The sequence below is a fragment of the Rattus norvegicus genome, chromosome 8 (assembly GCF_036323735.1).
Source record: "Rattus norvegicus strain BN/NHsdMcwi chromosome 8, GRCr8, whole genome shotgun sequence".
In the NCBI taxonomy this organism is placed as follows: Eukaryota; Metazoa; Chordata; class Mammalia; order Rodentia; family Muridae; genus Rattus; species Rattus norvegicus.
Genome location: NC_086026.1, coordinates 45,188,607 through 45,206,923, shown reverse-complemented (window position 1 = coordinate 45,206,923; position 18,317 = coordinate 45,188,607). Strand labels below are relative to the sequence as shown.

At 40.7% G+C, this 18,317-nt stretch overlaps 1 protein-coding gene and 1 non-coding gene across 7 annotated transcripts in view; both read left to right on the top strand.

Annotated features, from left to right (window-relative positions):
- Ccdc15 (coiled-coil domain containing 15) overlaps window positions 1-18,317 on the top strand; it is a 92,345-nt gene that overhangs the window by 50,718 nt on the left and 23,310 nt on the right. For 5 of the 6 annotated variants that reach the window (XM_006242815.5, XM_017596006.3, XM_017596005.3 and 2 more), the window contains 3 exon segments: window positions 15,337-15,513; window positions 15,923-16,071; window positions 17,568-17,722. In XM_006242815.5, the coding sequence (XP_006242877.2) occupies window positions 15,337-15,513; window positions 15,923-16,071; window positions 17,568-17,704 (463 nt within the window). In that variant the 3' untranslated portion in view covers window positions 17,705-17,722. 6 annotated transcript variants of the gene reach the window in all.
- Trnap-agg64 (transfer RNA proline (anticodon AGG) 64) lies at window positions 8,244-8,324 on the top strand. The gene has a single exon. It is a non-coding gene; the product is annotated as a tRNA-Pro (tRNA).

Sequence of the window (18,317 nt, the reverse complement as noted above, 5' to 3'; positions counted from 1 at the left end):
ATTGGCTCAACACTGACAACATCTGTGCCTGTTTTTCTGGTGCCTGATCTTTTCGTTCTTGTAGAACGATGTCTAGAACTTGATCTAATCAAATGGAGGCATTAATCCTCTGGAGCTCACAACCACCCCAGCTCCAGAGGATCTGATACCCTGCAGGCAGAACATTGAACACATAAAATAGAATAAATAAGTCTTTGGAAAAGTGTGATTTTGCTCTACACTACTTTTCAGATGATAATCTTATTTGCTGTCAAGTAATTTTTAGCAGATGACCTGGAGAACTTGTATTTATGAGTTCTAGCCCTGACTTTTTTTTTTTTCCCATTTTATTCTGGGGGATTGAACTCAGGGCTTTGCAGGAAATTTGTACTCACTGCTTATTTCCTCTCTAGTTATAATTGGAGATTTAATTAGATATAATTTATTGATGTGTGTAAAGTGTACTGACAGTATAAAAGTTGATAAAGTGTTTTTGTATGTGTGTATACATATTTTATGTGTGCATGTGCACACATGTACTTATAGCCTAGAGGGTACAATAAGTGTACGCTCTTAATCAGTTTTTACCTTATTTTTTGAGAAAGGGCCTTTTGCTGAACCTGGAGTTTAGCATTTCAGCTAGACTCGCTGACCAGCAGCCTGCAAAGATCTGCCTGTCTCTGCTTTGCCAGTACTGGGATGGCAGACATGTGCCACTGCACCTGCCTTTTTCTTGGGTGCTGAAAATCCAAATTAAGACCCTCGTGCTGGTATGGCCAACACTTTAGTGACTGGGCCAGCTCCCCAGCACCAAAAGTTGGTAAGTTTTGAAATATATAATATACAAAACACCACCAGTGTCATAACAGTAAACATACCTGTTGTGCTGGCTAGTTTTATGTCAACTTGACACAGGCTAGAGTCATCTGAAAGGAGGGAACCACTACTGAAAAAGTGTCTCCCTGTGATCTGGCTGTAGGGAATTTTCTTAATTAGTGGTTAATGAGGGAGAGCCCATACTGTTGTGGGTGATGCCATCCCTGTACTAATAGTCCAGGGTTCAATAAGAAAGCAGGCGGAGCAAACCAGTGATCAGCAACCTCTGTGGCCTCTGCATCAGCTTCTGCCTCTGGGTTCCAGCCCTACTTCAGTTCCTATCCTGTCTTCCTTTAGTGCTGGGCTATGCTGTGGAAGAGTAAGCCTAATAAACCAAATTGCTTTTTGATCAAGGTCACAGCAATAGTAACCCTAACTAGGTCATCTGACTTCCCTAGAACTTTTGTCATGCCCCTTGGCATCCTTCTATACTCTCCTCTAACCCAGGCAATACTAGTCTGGTTTTTTAGTGGACTGGTTAGCAATTTTTAGAGTTATATTCCAGCATACTTTGGAGATACTATGGGTTTGGTTCCCAAACCACTGCAATAAAGTGAATATCACAAAAGAAAGCCACTTGAATTGTATTCCCACTACATATAAAAGTTATCTTTATACTATAACATAACCTAGTAAATGTGTAATAGCATCATATCTAAAAATATATAATATATACACTTTTTAAACATTTTATTGGTTTTTGTGAATTTCACATCTTGCACCCCAATCCCACTCATCTCCCTTTTGCTGTGTACCCACCCTCCATCCTTGCAATCTCCCCTCTCAAAAGAAGAAAAAAGTCTTGTGCTATATCTTAGTTAGGATTTTACTGCTATGAACAGACACCATGACCAAGGCAACTCTTATAAGAACAACATTTAATTGGGGCTGGCTTACAGCTTCAGAGGCTCAGTCCATTATCATCAAAGCAGGAACATGGCAGCATCCAGGCAGGCATGGTGCAGGAGGAGCTGAGAGTTCTACATCTTCTACTGAAGGCTGCTATCAGAATACTGACTTCCAGGCAGCTAGGATGAGGGTCTTATAGCCCACACGTACAGTGCCATATCTATTCCAACAGGGCCATACCTTCTAATAGTGCCACTCCCTTGTTCCCCTAGGCTTGTTCAAACATGAGTCTGTGGGGGCCATACCCAAACATAGCATAATGAAAAATAGGTTTAGTATAATTTCAAAAGCCTATAGCAGTCTCAACAGTGTTAAAAAAAAGTCCAAAGTTCAAGGTCTCTTTTGAGGTCTATCCAACCACTTAACTGTAATCCCCAATAAGACAGGAAACCAGCTGGGCAGACTCCAAACTCTGCATCTCCATGTCTGATGTCAACGTGGCCTTCAGTTCTCCAACTCCCTTTTCATCTTTGTTCACTGCAACAAACTTCTTTCTCCTGGGCTGGTTCCACTTCCTTTTAACAGCTTTTCTCTGCAGATAGCCCAAGGCTCTGGTATCTCAAACATCTTGGGTTCTCCAAGGCAACTTTAATGTTACAGCTTCTTGTTTCAATGTCTGAGATCCACATGATCTTCTGGGAGCCTCCAAAGGGCTGGCTTCACTTCTCCAGCTCTGCCCTCTGTAGCACTCTAAGCTCAAGTTGATCCATTATCGTTATAGTTCTTGGTGACTATACCATGATACTGGCATTTCCAGTATACTGCAGTCTTCCACTGCAACTAGGCTTCACCAATAGCCTCTCACAGGCTCTCTTCATGGTGCCAAGCCTCAACTCCTTTGCATGACCCCTTCAGTCCTGGGCTGTACCTTCACCAATGGCCTTCCATGGCCTCTCACAGTGCCCAGCCTCAGCTGCTCTTCATGACCCCTTCATACCTTCAAAACCAGTACCACCTGGGTGACTCTTACACATTACCAAATGTAGCTGCAGCACATTTAGCTGTCTTTGGAAAACAGCTTCTTTGTGCTCTCAGAGAACACTTCCCAGAAGATTTAACCTCAGTGATGCTGGTCTCCTCTTAATCACCACTAATTTCTCAGCTCCAGCTAACTAGCATCATTTTTCTCAGTAGTCATTTTTATTCTGGACTCAAGCCGGAGCCAGGTGGCCAAAGCTGCCAAGTTCTGCTGCCTCCTGGGGCAGGAGCATAGCCCCCTTGTTCTATTACATTACCATCAGCTTTCTGTTTTCCAGTTCCTTGACTGCCGAAGCTTGGCTGTCCTGGAACTTGCTCTGTAGATTGACTTTGAATTCAGAGATCTGCATGCCCATCTCCTAAGGTGGGCCACCAAACCTGGATTTCAGTTTTTCTTTACTTAGAACTTGTTCTGTTCTAGGCTGGACTTGAACTCAGAGATCTGCTTGTCTTTGCCTCCTGGGATTAAAGGCTTGTACGACCATACCTGGACCTAAATTTAGCTGGGTGGAATCTTACCACAAAGTCATTACTCCATAATTCAATTTAATATCCTGGAACAGTGGATTCAGCTCCATTTCACTTCCTGGTGCCCCTTTAATACTCGAACCATATATTTTATATTTTTTTTCTTAGCTTGCTATGCTTGTTTATGATGCTCTTCCTGAGACTTGACCAGAGAACAGTCTCTGCTGGGCTTTTTTGAGATTTCCTTTGTCAGTGTAATTAATATAAATCTCTTTACCTTAGCCTCAGGTAGACTCTTCAGACAAGGGCAAAAGTAGCCTAATTCTTCACCAAATTACCACAAAAACAGTCTCTGGGCCACATATTGAAAATCTACACTGAAACCTCTTGGGCCAAGTCCACACAATTCAGACCACTCTCAGTAACATAGTCTTCCATATTCCTACTAGGATAGCCCATTAAACCCCATTTAAAGTATTCCACTGCTTTCCAAATCCAAAGTCCCAAAATCCACATTCTTCCAAACAAAAGTATGGTCAGGCTTATCACAATACCCCACTCCTGGTACCAACTTCTATATTAGTTAGAGTTTTACTGCTATGAACAGACACCATGACCAAGGCAACAATTATAAGGACAACATTTAATTGGGCCTGGTTTACAAGTTCAGAGGTTCAGTCTGTTATCAAGGCAAGAGTATGGAAGCATCCAGGCAGGCATGGTGCAGGCAAAACTGAAAGTTCATCTTCACCTAAAGGCTGTTAGAGGAAGGCTGACTTCCAGGCAGCTAGGATGAGGGTCTTACAGCCCACACATACAGTGCCATACCTATTCCAACAGGGCCACACCTTCTAATAGTGCCACTCCCTGAACTGAACATAAGCAAACCATCACATGATAGCTATAGTGTGTCACAGTGTGTCCCATAGTATACCCTTTTGTCCACACTTGCAATGAGTCATTGGTCTGGTTTGAGGCCTTTGGCTTCTGCTACACTGTCAATACCGGAATCTCATGGTATTCCTCTCAGATACCCTGGTGTTGCCCTGTGTCATGGAGATCCTGTAGTTTTGGATCTCTAGGACTGACCTCTTCATGAGCTCCATCAGTTCATAGATAGGGTACATGTTGGACTAGGCCAACACAAAGCACTGAATCTGAGCCTGGGAGATATCTGAGCTGGTTAGCTCGCCTGCTCTCCTGCACCCACACTTCCAGGGCACACTTTCCACACTGCCCTGCCTAGTTCAACCAATGTTGCAGCCACCAAAGGACAGAGCCAGCTTTCGTGTACTTGGTGCTGGCTCACCCGTGTCCAAACCATCAGGCCAGGTCTCGTCTTATACTGTCAGAGTGACTGGCTCACCCACAACCATCCCCAACCACCAGAGTCAGTTCTACTGTGTTGCCCAATCAAGATATAGAGTGCTCTTTCCTGAGTGCTGCAGCCCATGAGGGGTAGGGCAAGGTCTTTTGCTCTCATGGCCGTGGGGCCAGTTCTCTGGCCTGTGGAATATGGCAGGAAGTGAGAGTAGGAGAGGGCATTCCTCTCGACACTGTAGTTGCATGGCAGACAAGTGGCAGGGCTGACTCTCTCACAGTAACCCACCCCACTGACATCCCCATCTTTTCTATTCCCCATTTCCACCCACCCCACACTGGACTGGATCGGCTAGGGCGCATTCCCTGCCCAGACTGCACGGCCCCAGGTAGAGGTTATCTGGCAGGGTTCGTGTTAGACATGGTGTGCTGCCTAGGGCCTGCGGGGTGCTGGACTGGTGGTTGTCTAGAGCTTGCTCCCCAACAGGGTCTCCAGGGCCTGGTGAAAGTTGTCTCAGGCTCACTCTAATATACATACATACATACACACACACACACACACACACACACACACACACACACACACACACACACACACTTTCATTTAAAATACTTGATTACATGGAACAGTGACATGTTTTTAATCCTAACACTAGGAAGACAGAGGCAAGATCTCTGTGACTGGAGGCCATCTTGTTCTACATAGTGAGTTCTAGGCCATCTAGAGTAACTCCTGGTCATTTGCAACAAGTCTGTCAGAAGTTGGCAGAGCTTTACGCTTCACTTCAAATTCTAGTTTTCAAGGTTTTTTTTTTTTTTTTTGTGTGCAATCTATAGCTATTTTCTGCTACATAGTGAGTGAGACCATGCCTCAAATAAATTCTTTTTTTAGTAAATGTTGACAATCACCCGAGTAACAAATTGTAATCTTTTTATTTGTTAAATCTCCCATTCTTGTGTGAATAGCTGCTGACTTATCAGAGTGATAGTTACTGAGCCATTCCAATGCTCCAAGGCAATTTTTCTTTTTTACTTTTATTTTTATTTTGAGACAGGGTCTCTTACTCACTTTGTAGTCCAAGCTGGGGTAGAACTTGCTGTGGAGCTCAGACTAGCCTTGGTCTTCTGCAGATACCTGGATAATAGTTTCTTACAGTAAGATAACAGTACCATTAACTGACTCTTCTTTTTATGAAATATATATCTCTTGGTACATGGTACTATTTGATAGCATTTTCCCACAGTAATACTTTCACATATGGAGCCAAGGACTCGGACTGTTGCTTAGCTGAGTTGAAGAGTGATTACCTAGTTTGTGCATGTCCCTTGGCCTGATGTCTGGTACCAAGAAATTAGTAGAGGAGGGGAGAATTGTACCTGGAGGAGGTAGAGAGAACTGCGAGTTAGAGCCCTGACTAAGCCATATAATAAGATCCTGGGAAAAACAAACAAGCAAGGTCTTCTTAAACCTGCTGCTGCTTCATGAACTAAGTTCTTATAATGTTGTAAGTCCTTCGTCTCAACTGTGTTCACAGCAGTTTAAGCAGATGATTTCTTTACCAAGACACTGTGTCCTTTGTTCACCTCTTGATTGTAACTCCTGGTCATTTGCAACAAGTCTGTCAGAAGTTGGCAGAGCTTTATGCTTCACTTCAAATTCTAGTTTTCAAGTTTTTTTTTTTTTTCTGCAATCTATAGCTATTTTCTGCACTTAAATTTTGGATCCCTAAATGCCAACTGTAAAGCTGGGCATCAACCTCAGCCAAGATCCTTAACAACACTTTATTTGGTCTTCTAAAGAATGATTCTTACTGGCAATGAATCCTTTCCAGAACACTTAAAGTTTACTTTGCCCAGATCCATTAGATCTATCTATCCATAGGAAGTATGGAAGCAACAGTGGTCTCTTCATGTATGTCCAACAGAGGCTTTGGGGATTCAAGATTACTCTTTTTTTTTTTTTCAGAAGAGCTTTTTGTGGTTTTCCCAAAGAGGTACTTCTCAACAGTAAGCTTAAACTTACAGTGACTAGCTAGGGATATAGCTCACCTAGGGATATAGACTGCTTGCCTAGCATGTGCGCGCACACACACACACCTCTCCCTATGGGTCTGATCTGCAGCACTACAGAAACTGTGAGATAGTACACACACACACACACACACACACACACACACACACACACCTCTCCCTATGGGTCTGATCTGCAGCACTACAGAAACTGTGAGATAGTACACACACACACACACACACACACACACACACACACACACCCCTCTCCCAATGGGTCTGATCTGCAGCACTACAGAAACTGTGAGATAGTACACACACACACACACACACACACACACACACACACACCCACCCCTCTCCCAATGGGTCTGATCTGCAGCACTACAGAAACTGTGAGATAGTACACACACACACACACACACACACACACACACACACACACACACACACACCCTCCCTATGGGTCTGATCTGCAGCACTACAGAAACTGTGAGATAGTACACACCTGTGACTCTAGCACTCAGGAAAAAACAAGGGTGCCAGAAGTCATCCCTTGCATCCTGGTTAGCCTTAGTTAATGTCATCTCGACACATCCTGGACTTCTTTGAAAGAAGCCTTAATTGAAGATTTGCCTGGATCAGGTTGGTCTGTGGGTGTATCTATGAGGAATTGTGATTATTAATTGATGTAGGCAGGCCCAGCCCACTATGGGTGGCACTTGTCCCTCAGGCACGTAGCCTGAGCTGTATAAAAGGCTAGCTAAGAGTGAGCCAGGTAAGCAGGCCGACGAGCTGCATTCCTCATAGTTTCTGATAATTAGGTTCCGGGTTGACTTCCTGCCTTGACTTCCCTTTATGATGGACTGTGACTTGGAAATGTAAGACAAAATAAAGTCTTTTCTCATTAACAAGGGACCAGATACTTTTATCACAGCAACAGAAAGGAAACTACATAGGGAATTCCAGGCCATCCTGCAACACATGGAGCCTGTCACAAAATTTCTCTCCAGTAAACATTTGTATGGATGTTTGTCATTTAGGTTTTGTTCCATTTAGAACACAAGCAAAGTAGACTCCTTAAGTCTCTGAGGAGTTTCAGGTTGGAAAAGGAGCTTCAGCCCCTAACCAAGTAGTCATCTCATACTTTGAAGCTTTGTAAACCGGCATTGACTTGGTCTTAAAGCTCCAATGAAATGTGTAAGCAAGCTTTAGTATGCTTATAGTATGCCTTGTCTTGACTAAGTACCTGGCAAATGACATAGGTGTGTGCTTCAGTCTTAAAAGAAGCTGCCAAACTGTTTTTCAAAGTGGTTGTATCAGTATTACTGCAAGCAAAGAAAAGCCACAGATAAGAAGTGGATCCAGTCTAGAAAATGTATCCTTTAAGTTTGGCCTTGCATAGTCACAGGACATGAAAAAAACAGAGACAGATTATTTGTAGGAATGGAGTATGAATTGCCTCTAGTTCCATTCCCAGTAGAATTTATTATATCCACTCCTTTATGTCCACCTGAGGCATTATGCGCACAGGTTTACTGCTCACACTTCTATCAGCATTCTGAGCAAAGAGAATCAAACAGCATATTAAGAGGGCAACATATTTATTACCGAGTGGGTTGTACCCCAGGACCAGAATTTGATTTAATACAATAGAAGGGATGAAGCAAGAGAGGGAGTAAAGCTACATTATTTAAAACCCTTTCGGGGTTGGGGATTTAGCTCAGTGGTAGAGCGCTTGCCTAGGAAGCGCAAGGCCCTGGGTTCGATCCCCAGCTCCGAAAAAAAAAAAAAGAACCAAAAAAAAAAAAAAAAAAAAAAAAAACCTTTTCAAAAACTGGAAAGATTTTGGTAAACTTTCCTGCTAATGTATTTCATATCAAAGACTAAATGCTTTCTTCCCAAATCAGATGCTGCCCATTCTTGTCACATCTATTCAAGTCATACTGAAAGTAAGTTCTCGTTGGTGCAGCTTAGCAAGGAAAAGAAATAAAACAATCTAATTTAAACAAAGGAATAAAGCTGCCTTTATTTGAAAATGACATGATCATTTTGTAAAAACCCACTGGAATTTGAAAAGAAGTTTAGTGAGGTTGCAGCGCATATTGGTATTTAAAGCTCTTATATGCTGTCAATAACCATAAATGGAAATTTCAAAACAATGTCATAATAGACCAGAAATAGACAAAATAGACGGGTGGTGGTGGTGGTGGTGGTGGTGGTGGTGGTGGTGGTGGTGGTGGTTGTGGTGGTTCAGTAGTGTCATGCTTACCTAGTAAGCACAAGGCCTTGTGTTCAGTCCTCAGCTCCAGAAAAGAAAATAGATAAAATATATTACTTCATTCTATGTGTGTTGAGAGGTACTAACTTGTGCTTTTGTTTTCCTGATATCTGGAGCTTTGTTTGGCCTTGAGGCCAATGCTAATGCTAGGGAACAAGTGGGGAAGTACTGTCCCTTCTTCAGTCTTGTTGGATGACTGACAGCTGGCTTGCTTGTTTTCTGAAGCCTTTGGTAGAATTTGCTTGTGACTCTGAACTTCTCATTGTGAAAAACTTCTTAGCTATAATTCCATTCTTGCTACTAAATGACTGTAAGTAATGTATACCTTTCACAGTGTAACTTCACCAAAGTTGTCAGACTTATTGGCACAAAATTGTCCCGAGCTTTCAATATTTCAGTAGACTCTGTAATGATATCATTTTATTTGTATATTAATAATTTGTATCTTTTCTCTCACAGACTGACTCAACAGTTATCAGAGAAGTTTCATTTCAGTTTATTTTTATTATTTTTGTTTTCCACTCGTCAGTTTATTTCAGATCTCTATTATTTCCTTTTCTTATACTTATTTCTTATACTTATACTCTTTTCTTATACTTATCTTGAGTTTGATTTTTCTCTTTGTAAATTTCTTCAGGTGGAAGCTAAGGTCTTTGATCTGAGGACCTTTTTATTTTTCTAATATATGTATTTAATGCTAAAAATTTACTACTGTGTACTTTTTTAAAAATCTTATTTTATGTGTATGGATACTTTTTTGCAAGTACGTCTATGTGCCATGTGTGTTCCTGGTGTCAAAGAAAGAAAGGGCATCAGATCCCCGAAACTGGAATTATAGACAATTATAAGCTGCCATGTGGATGCTGCTAGAAATTCAAATGGGTCCTCTGGAAGAGCAGCCATTACTCTTATACCCTGATAATCTCTCCAGTCTCCTATTAAAATATTCTTTAACTGGATTTATCTGGTATATCATTTCACTCAGTTAAAAATTCCTCCTAATTGCCACTTCTTTTTGATCATGAGTTATTTAGAAGTATATCATGTAGTTCCCAAATATATTTGGTTTTGTAAATGTTTGTCTGTTTTTAAGTATTAATTTATTTCTATTTGATCATATCAAAAAATATGCTGTGTGTTACTTGAATCTTTTTGAATTGGTTGACATTTGTTTTATAGTCTAAGGCAGTGGTTCTCACCCTTCCTAACACTGTGATGCTTTAATACAGTTCCTCACGTCGTGGTGACTCCAACCATAAAGTTATTTTTGTTGTCACTTTATAACTGTAATTTTGCTAGTGTTATGAATTGTAATATAAATATCTGTATTTTCCAATGGTCTTAGGTGACCCCTGTGAAAGGATTGTTTGACCCCCACACAGGGATTGTAACTGTCGGTCTAGAGTATTGTCTATCTTGGTAAAGCTTTCAAGTTCAAGACCTTCGTAGTAGAAAAATAGATATTACTCTCAATATCTTACAATATTTTTATAAATGTCAATTAGGTTGGTTCATAGACTCTACTGTATCTTTTTTTTCTGACTTCTTCTGTCAGTAATTAAGGTCTCTAATTTTTGCATATATTTTAATTTTTTAATATTTTTTATAGTTCTATGAATTTTTACCGTATATGTGTATGCATAGTCATATATATTTATATACACATTTAAAACATAAACATAAAATTTAAAAATATTTTATATATTAGGTGTTTTGCTTGCATATGTATCTGTGTACCACTTGTATATTTAATGTCCAAGGAGGCCAGAATATTTTAGATTCCCTGGAACTAGACTTACAGATTTTTGGGAACCATTTTGTGGGTGTGAGGAATTATATTTACATCCTCTGGAAGAGCAACCAGTGCTCTTAACTGCTGAGCCATCTCTTCAGATCCCAAAATATATTTCTTTATGTGTGGGACTGTGGATTTACCCCAGGGTCTCATGCGTACTATGCAAGCCCTTTACCACTGAACTATATCCTAAACCCTACATATATTTTAATGTCTACTCTTAGGTTTAAAAATGTTCGGGATATAGGCCCATTGTGATGTTTAATACCAATAGCTTTAATTGTGCGGCAGAGGCAAGTGGAACTGTGTAAATTCAAGGCCACTGTGGTCCATATCTTAAGTTCTAGGGCAGTCAGACTTATGTAATGAAGCAGTGTATGGGAAAAGTGTATGGTAGATCTCCTTTTTTTTTTTTTATTTATTAACTTGAGTATTTCTTATATACATTTCGAGTGTTATTGTGTTATTCCCTTTCCCAGTTTCTGGGCAAACATCCCCCTCCCCCCTCCCCCCTCCCCTTCTTTATGGGAGTTCCCCTCCCCTCCTCCCCCCATTGCCGCCCTCCCCCCAACAGTCTAGTTCACTGGGGGTTCAGTCTTAGCAGGACCCAGGGCTTCCCCTTCCACTGGTGCTCTTACTAGGATATTCACTGCTACCTATGGGGTCAGAGTCCAGGGTCAGTCCATGTATAGTCTTTAGGTAGTGGCTTAGTCCCTGGAAGCTCTGGTTGCTTGGCATTGTTGTACATATGGGGTCTCGAGCCCCTTCAACCTCTTCCAGTTCTTTCTCTGATTCCTTCAACGGGGGTCCTATTCTCAGTTCAGTGGTTTGCTGCTGGCATTCGCCTGTGTTTGCTGTATTCTGGCTGTGTCTCTCAGGAGAGATCTACATCTGGCTCCTGTCGGCCTGCACTTCTTTGCTTCATCCATCTTGTCTAATTGGATGGCTGTATATGTATGGGCCCCATGTGGGGCAGGCTCTGAATGGGTGTTCCTTCTGTGTCTGTTTTAATCTTTGCCTCTCTATTCCCTGCCAAGGGTATTCTTGTTCCCCTTTTAACGAAGGAGTGAAGCATTCACATTTTTAGATCTCCTTTTTTATCTATCATTTTCTTTGCTCTGAAATATACACTGGCACTGATATCATATACACATGTATATGACCTATACCTTATATATTTACATATATATGCTTTCTTTTACTCAGGTATAGTATATCCTTTAAAATTATTTTATTTTTAAGTTTTTATTTATTCATTTAGTGTATATGAGTGTTTTACATGTATGTATGTATGTATGTATGTATGTATGTATGTATGCACAACATGTACATACTATACCCAAGGGACCAGAAGAAAATGTCAGATTCCCTGTAAATGGAGTTGTTAGCCACCATGTCAATGGTAGGAATGGGTCATGGATCCCCTGGAAGAAAAGCCAATGTGCCTTGCCCTCTGAGGCATCTTTCCAGCTTCATGCTTTTATTTTTTAAAAAGACTTCAAATTGTTTTCCATAGTGGCCTGTCATTTGAATCCCATTAAGAACTGCACAAGAAGATTTTCTCTGCCTAGGCTGGACCTGAATGTCTGTTCCACTTTCCTAAGTTTCTCAGGAAGCTGGGGTTACAGATAGGCACTACCAAGCCTACCTTGTTTCTCTCTCTATCTCTCTCTCTCTCTCGCTCTCTTGCTCTCTCGCTCTCGCTCTCGCTTTGAACTCTTGAGCCCCCTACCTCTGTCCCTTAGACATTAGGATTACAGAACTAGGAACATACCACAGCCAATTTTACATGATGGACACAAGGCTTCCTGAGTGCTAAGCAAGCACTCTACCAACTGAGGTGCCCTCAGCTACTTTTTTTTTTCTTAAGTGGTAACTATTCTGATGGATGTTAGATGATCTTTTTGTTATTTGTTTTAAAACAGGGTCTTTTTGCATAGCTCTGGCTGTTCAGGAACTCACTATGTTGTAGGTCAGGCTGGGCTCAAACTCAGAGATCCACCTGACTCCACCTCCCAAGTGCTAGTGCGCCAGTAGCCTGGCTAGATTTGTTTAATTTTATTTTATTTTGTAACTTTGGCTTGCATTTCCTTGGTATGGTGAATGGTGCCATTTGTATTTCATCTTTGCATAAATGGCTCTTGGATTTCTTTACCTGACTTTCGATCTGAATAATTCTATGCTCTTTCATTTGCGTTCCTTTTGCTGTGATATACCTTAGTGTTTCTATCTTTGTTTTCAGATTTGCATCTCTGACAAAATTGTATTGACAAAGTCATGTTCACTGTCTCTTTTACTCAGAAACTGTAGCTTTCAGCCCTGGAAGATTGACTTCCATCTTTTTCATGTAACTTGTGCAATGTAGGGTCTCACTGTGTAATGGAGTCTGACCTGGAACTCACTATGTAGATCAGGCTAGCTTCAAACTTGGCATCATCCTCACACTTCAGCTTCTTGAATGCTGAGATGTATCTATGCCGCCATGCCCAGATGATCTTTATTTTTGAACATACATAATATTTCTGTAGTGACTATGTAAATGTTCTTCTGTGTAATTCTAACCCAACAGTCCGGTTGTAGTTGATCTTGTTTGATGATTCTACTCATTATGTGTTCTCTCCCTGCCTCCTTTGCATACTTGTGTCTTAGTCACTGTTCTATTGCTGTGGAGAGACACAAGACTGTGGTGACTCTTATAAAGGAAAGTATTTCATTGGGGCTGGCTTACAGTTTCCAAAGTTTACTTGATTATCATCATGGAAGGGACCGCAGCATTATGCAGGCAGGCACTGGAGCAGAAGCTGAGAGTTCTGAGTCCTGATCCGTAGTGGGGTAGAGACAGGGAGAGGGAGAAGGAGAAGGAGGGAGACAGAGACAGACTTACTCACGCTGGACTTGGCATGGGCTTTTATGTATCTGTCTGTTTATCTGTCTGTCTGTTTATCTATCTATCTATCTATCTATCTATCTATCTATCTATCTATCTATCTATAATTTATTTTGGCAGTTTTAGGAGACAGGATTTCTTTACATTGCCCTTGCTGTTCTAGAACTCACTCTTTAGTCTAGACTAGCCTCAAACTCAGAGAAATCCACTTGCCTCTGCCTTTCTTTTTTTTTTTTTTTTTCCGGAGCTGGGGACCGAACCCAGGGCCTTGCGCTTGCTAGGCAAGCGCTCTACCACTGAGCTAAATCCCCAACCCTGCCTCTGCCTTTCAAGTGCTAGGAGTAAAGGTGTGCACTGTGATGCCCAGTATAGGACTTTTGGAACCTCAAAGCCCACTCTCAGTGGCACATTTCTCCAACAAGACCACACCCCTTAGTCCTTTCAAAATAGTTCCACTACCCGGTGACCAGCATTCAAATCTATGAGCCTATAGGGACAATTCTCATTCAAATCACCGTATGTTGATTGGATATTTGTACTGGTTAGGGTTTTGTTTTGGTGGGGAGAGGTCATTTCTACATGACACAAACATATCCCAGGAAAGGGACTCTTAATTGAGAAAATGCCTATGTTAAGACTGGCCTGTATGCAAGTCTTTGACATATTTTCTTAATTAATGATGAATGTGGGAGGGGCCAACTCACTGTAGTCTGTGGACAGGTGGGCCTGAGTTATATAAGAAAACAGTCTAAGCAAGATAGGAGAAAGTCAGTAAGTAGCATTCCTCCATGACTTCTGCTTTGATTCCTGTCTCCAGTTATTGCCCTGAGTTCCTGCCCTGACTTCTCTCATTGGTGGACTGTGACTTTGTAAGATAAAACATAGACCCTTCTTCCTCAAGTTGATTTTGGTCATGGTGTTTATCACAACAGTAGACATTCTAGCTAAGACAATATCTAACATTATGATTTATTTTTGACCTTTTGGTTGGCAAATGTATTGCTGTTACAAATGTGTTTTATTCGGGGAATTAACCAGGTTACATTTGAATTTCCCCAGTGCTGTTGTCTAGAAACATTGAAGGCACTAACTGTTTGGCAATGATAGCAATTACTTTTCTATTTCTCATCTATTAGGGACTACTGTGTTTTCCTAGTTGATGTCAGTGTCTTGAAAGCTGTTATTTCTGCTATTTTATCTTACTTGCTTCTTTCTTTTTCATTTTCTGGAGACAGGGTTTCTGTATATAGCCTTGGCTACTCTAGAACTAGCTCTGTAGACCAGGCTGGCCTCAAGCTCAGAGATCCCTCTGCCTCCCTAGTGCTGGGATTAAAGTCAAGAGTCAGTACTACCTGGCCTTATATGCATTTTAAGTTTCTTTGGTATGAGGACAAACCTGGCCTGTTACACCATTTTGGTAGTGGCATATGTACTTTTAGCCTGAGCCTGTTTTTATGCTGGGATTCTTTTTTTTTTTTTTTTTTTTTTTTTTTTTGGTTCTTTTTTTTGGAGCTGGGGACCAAACCCAGGGCCTTGCGCTTCCTAGGCAAGCGCTCTACCACTGAGCTAAATCCCCAACCCCTTATGCTGGGATTCTTATATTAAATGTTTTACTGACAAGTTCTCATTTCCCTTTGAGAATGGATTTATATAGGCGATTAGAAGATAAACTCACGTCAGCCAACATGAATGCTTTCTGAAGATGCTCTTAGATTGATGAACTGATTTTGCAATTCTCATATTTTGAGGGCATTTCTTGAGTTACTTGGATCAGGAAGCTAATTTTAAATAACAGTTTTAGAAAATTCTAATTCTGTTTTGTTTTGTTTTCAGAATTAAGAAAAGGAAAGAACAAGAGCGCTACGCTGAAGAGCAGAGACTCCTAAGAGTGAACTGTCCTGAAGAACCTTGTTCAGAAGAGAACATAAGTGATGTGTTAGCTCAGTTACAGCTGCAAGAAATAAAAGGAGCCAGAGAAAAACAGCAACAGAGAGAGAAAGAATATGTAAGGTGACTTAACGTTCTGCAGGAAATTCTGGATCTGGAAGAGACCTAGTAGAAAGTAGGTTTTCTCATATTCCTCAACAGGCTTGCTTTAGCCTGGTGATGGTGGCCCATGCCTTTAATCTCAGTACTCAGAGGGCAGAGGCAAGCACATCTCTGAGTTCCAGGACAGCCAGAAGTATACAGAGAAATCTTGTCTCAAAAAATACAAAGTCAGAGACACTGTATGCCTTCTCATACTGCTCCTCGTTTCAATGATTGACTCGGACCTGTTGGGACTCGTACCATATTTTCCTAGTGCCATGTCCCACAGGAAAACTAGAGGTACAGAGGAGAGAAATATGGCTATAAAATCAGGTATATGCATATTATTCTCCTAATAGTTGACTTACCTGACTGCACTGTATTTCCATAGATATGTAGAAGCTTTACGAGCCCAGGTCCAGGAGAAAATGAAGCTTTATAATATCACTTTACCTCCGCTGTGCTGTTGTGGTCCTGATTTTTGGGATGCTCATCCTGACACCTGTGCCAACAATTGCATTTTCTATAAAAACTATAGAGGTAAGTCCTTAAGGAATAGTTAAGTCGCAATAACAATTAAAATCAAACATCTACGTATAATTAAGAGAATTTTATTTATACCTTTAGAGAACAAATATATGAGACAGTGAAAATTATTTTAATTTCATTTCTCACTGGTCCTGCTTATGATGGAGAAGCGTTTCCAGCTCATTACACTGAATATAAGAATACTTAGATTCGGGCTGGAGAGATGGCTCAGCGGTTAAGAGCACTGACTGCTCTTCCAGAGGTCCTGAGTTCAAATCCCAGCAACCACATGGTAGCTCACAACCATCTGTAATGAGATCTGATGCCGTTTTCTGGTGTGTCTGAGGACAGCTACAGTGTACTCATCTATAATAAATAAATCTTTAAAAAAAAAAAAAAGAAGAAGACTTAGTTTCCAGATTTCCCCTTAATTGAACACTTTAAGAGTCTGTCCTCGCTGGGCAGTATAGTGCACATGCCTTTAAACTCAGAACTTGGAGGGAGGCAGAGTTAGATGGATCTCTTTGAGTTTCAGGCCAATCTGGTCTACAGAATGAGTTCCAGGACTGCCAAAGCTACACAGAGAGAGCGTGTCTTGAGGGGAAAAAAAAAAAAAAAAAGTGTGTCCTTTATGGCTAAATTAGGAGTCTGTTATCGCCATACTTTAATGCCGTCTAATACAGACTTAAAAGCATATATCCATATTATACTGTCAGTTTTGCTGGGGACACCAACTAGGATGGGAAGCTCTATCAAGAGCCGCAGGCAGGGGGTTGGGGATTTAGCTCAGTGGTAAGGCCCTGGGTTCGGTCCCCAGCTCCGGAAAAAAAAAAAGAGCCGCAGACAGAGACGATTGAGGGAGTCCTTTCTGTAATTACTCGTGTTTCCTGCCCAGCAGTAAGTATTGATTTGTCAAGGCTCTGTCAGCCTCATAAACATAAACATTGAAATATTTGACATTCAAAATGCTTCATCTGTGTGATATGAATTTATCGGTCCTATGAGTTACTTTAAAGCTTCTTATGACAGTATGAAATGCATGACATTTTATATACTTCTCCCTAGTCTCAGGCCACACTCCAGCCTCATCAAACTTCCTCTTATACTTTTTGTATCTCATACACTTAGCTCTCTACCTATAGTGCTTTTTTTCTTTCCTCCTGTTTATCCCTCAAAAGCCCACTTGAAACGGTACAGCTTCTCACAGCTTTCCGGGGTTCCCTAGCTGTTCGTTTATATTCATCTTCCTATTGGGGTGACATTGTATATATGCCTGTGGTGTGGAAGCACTTTTTACTACAACTTCACTTGTTGCCATTTTCTATAATCTCCGTTCTTTCCTCACAGAGGGTTAGCCTCTTTTGTCAGCACTCAATAAATATTTATTCAGTGGCTGGAATGAGTGCCTGTGGCATTTTGGGTAATGAAGCAGTGCCAATAGGAAAAAGAAGTAGGAGAGCTGTCTAGAGTCTAACTTTATTCATTGTTGTGCAAACCTTCATTTGCAGCATATAATCGGGCATTGCATTCGGTCATCAATTCTTCTGATATCTCTGAGGGGAACGCAACTCTTCGAAATGCCATTCGTAATTTTGCTTCTGCACATAGACGGAACTTCAAAACAAAGTCTCCAGTAAGAGGATGAAGTCAGTGACGATGACTGGTAGTATTTCCACCTTTACTTAAAGTCAACCACAAAAATTATACAGGAAAGGCTGTTAAAATGTATATGATATACTATCTGGAAGGAAGTCCACCTAACTGTCTATGTGCCTTGGGACCAATATCAAAAGCTGCAAACTTGTCTCTTTGGTTTAAACCTTTGTGGGACCTGTTATTTTTAAAGTAATTAGAAAAGTAAGGTTTCTCTTACTTTTTTTGCTGGACTTTTTTTCTTTTAAAAAATGTATTTTAAGCTTTTTCTTTAATTAGAGAAACTCATGAGAAATCTTTGACATTATCTTATCATCCTTCTGAAATTGTGCTTTGGAATCTTGACAGTACTGAAAGTGTCTGGAAGAGGGAGAAAAGAAACAGACTTCTGAACTTTAACGGCCATCTATAGGGCCATTGGCTTTTCTAGTTTTATATAAGAATAGAGAGGAGAAGAATTTGAATTTGGCATACATTTTTTTAAAGAAAAATTTCCTCCCATCTCTTTTACTTTTTAAATGACTGCCTCTTTTTTTCATTCAGTGACATTGAAGATAGGACTTTTAAATTTTATTTTATATTAAATTTGAGATTTTATTTATTTT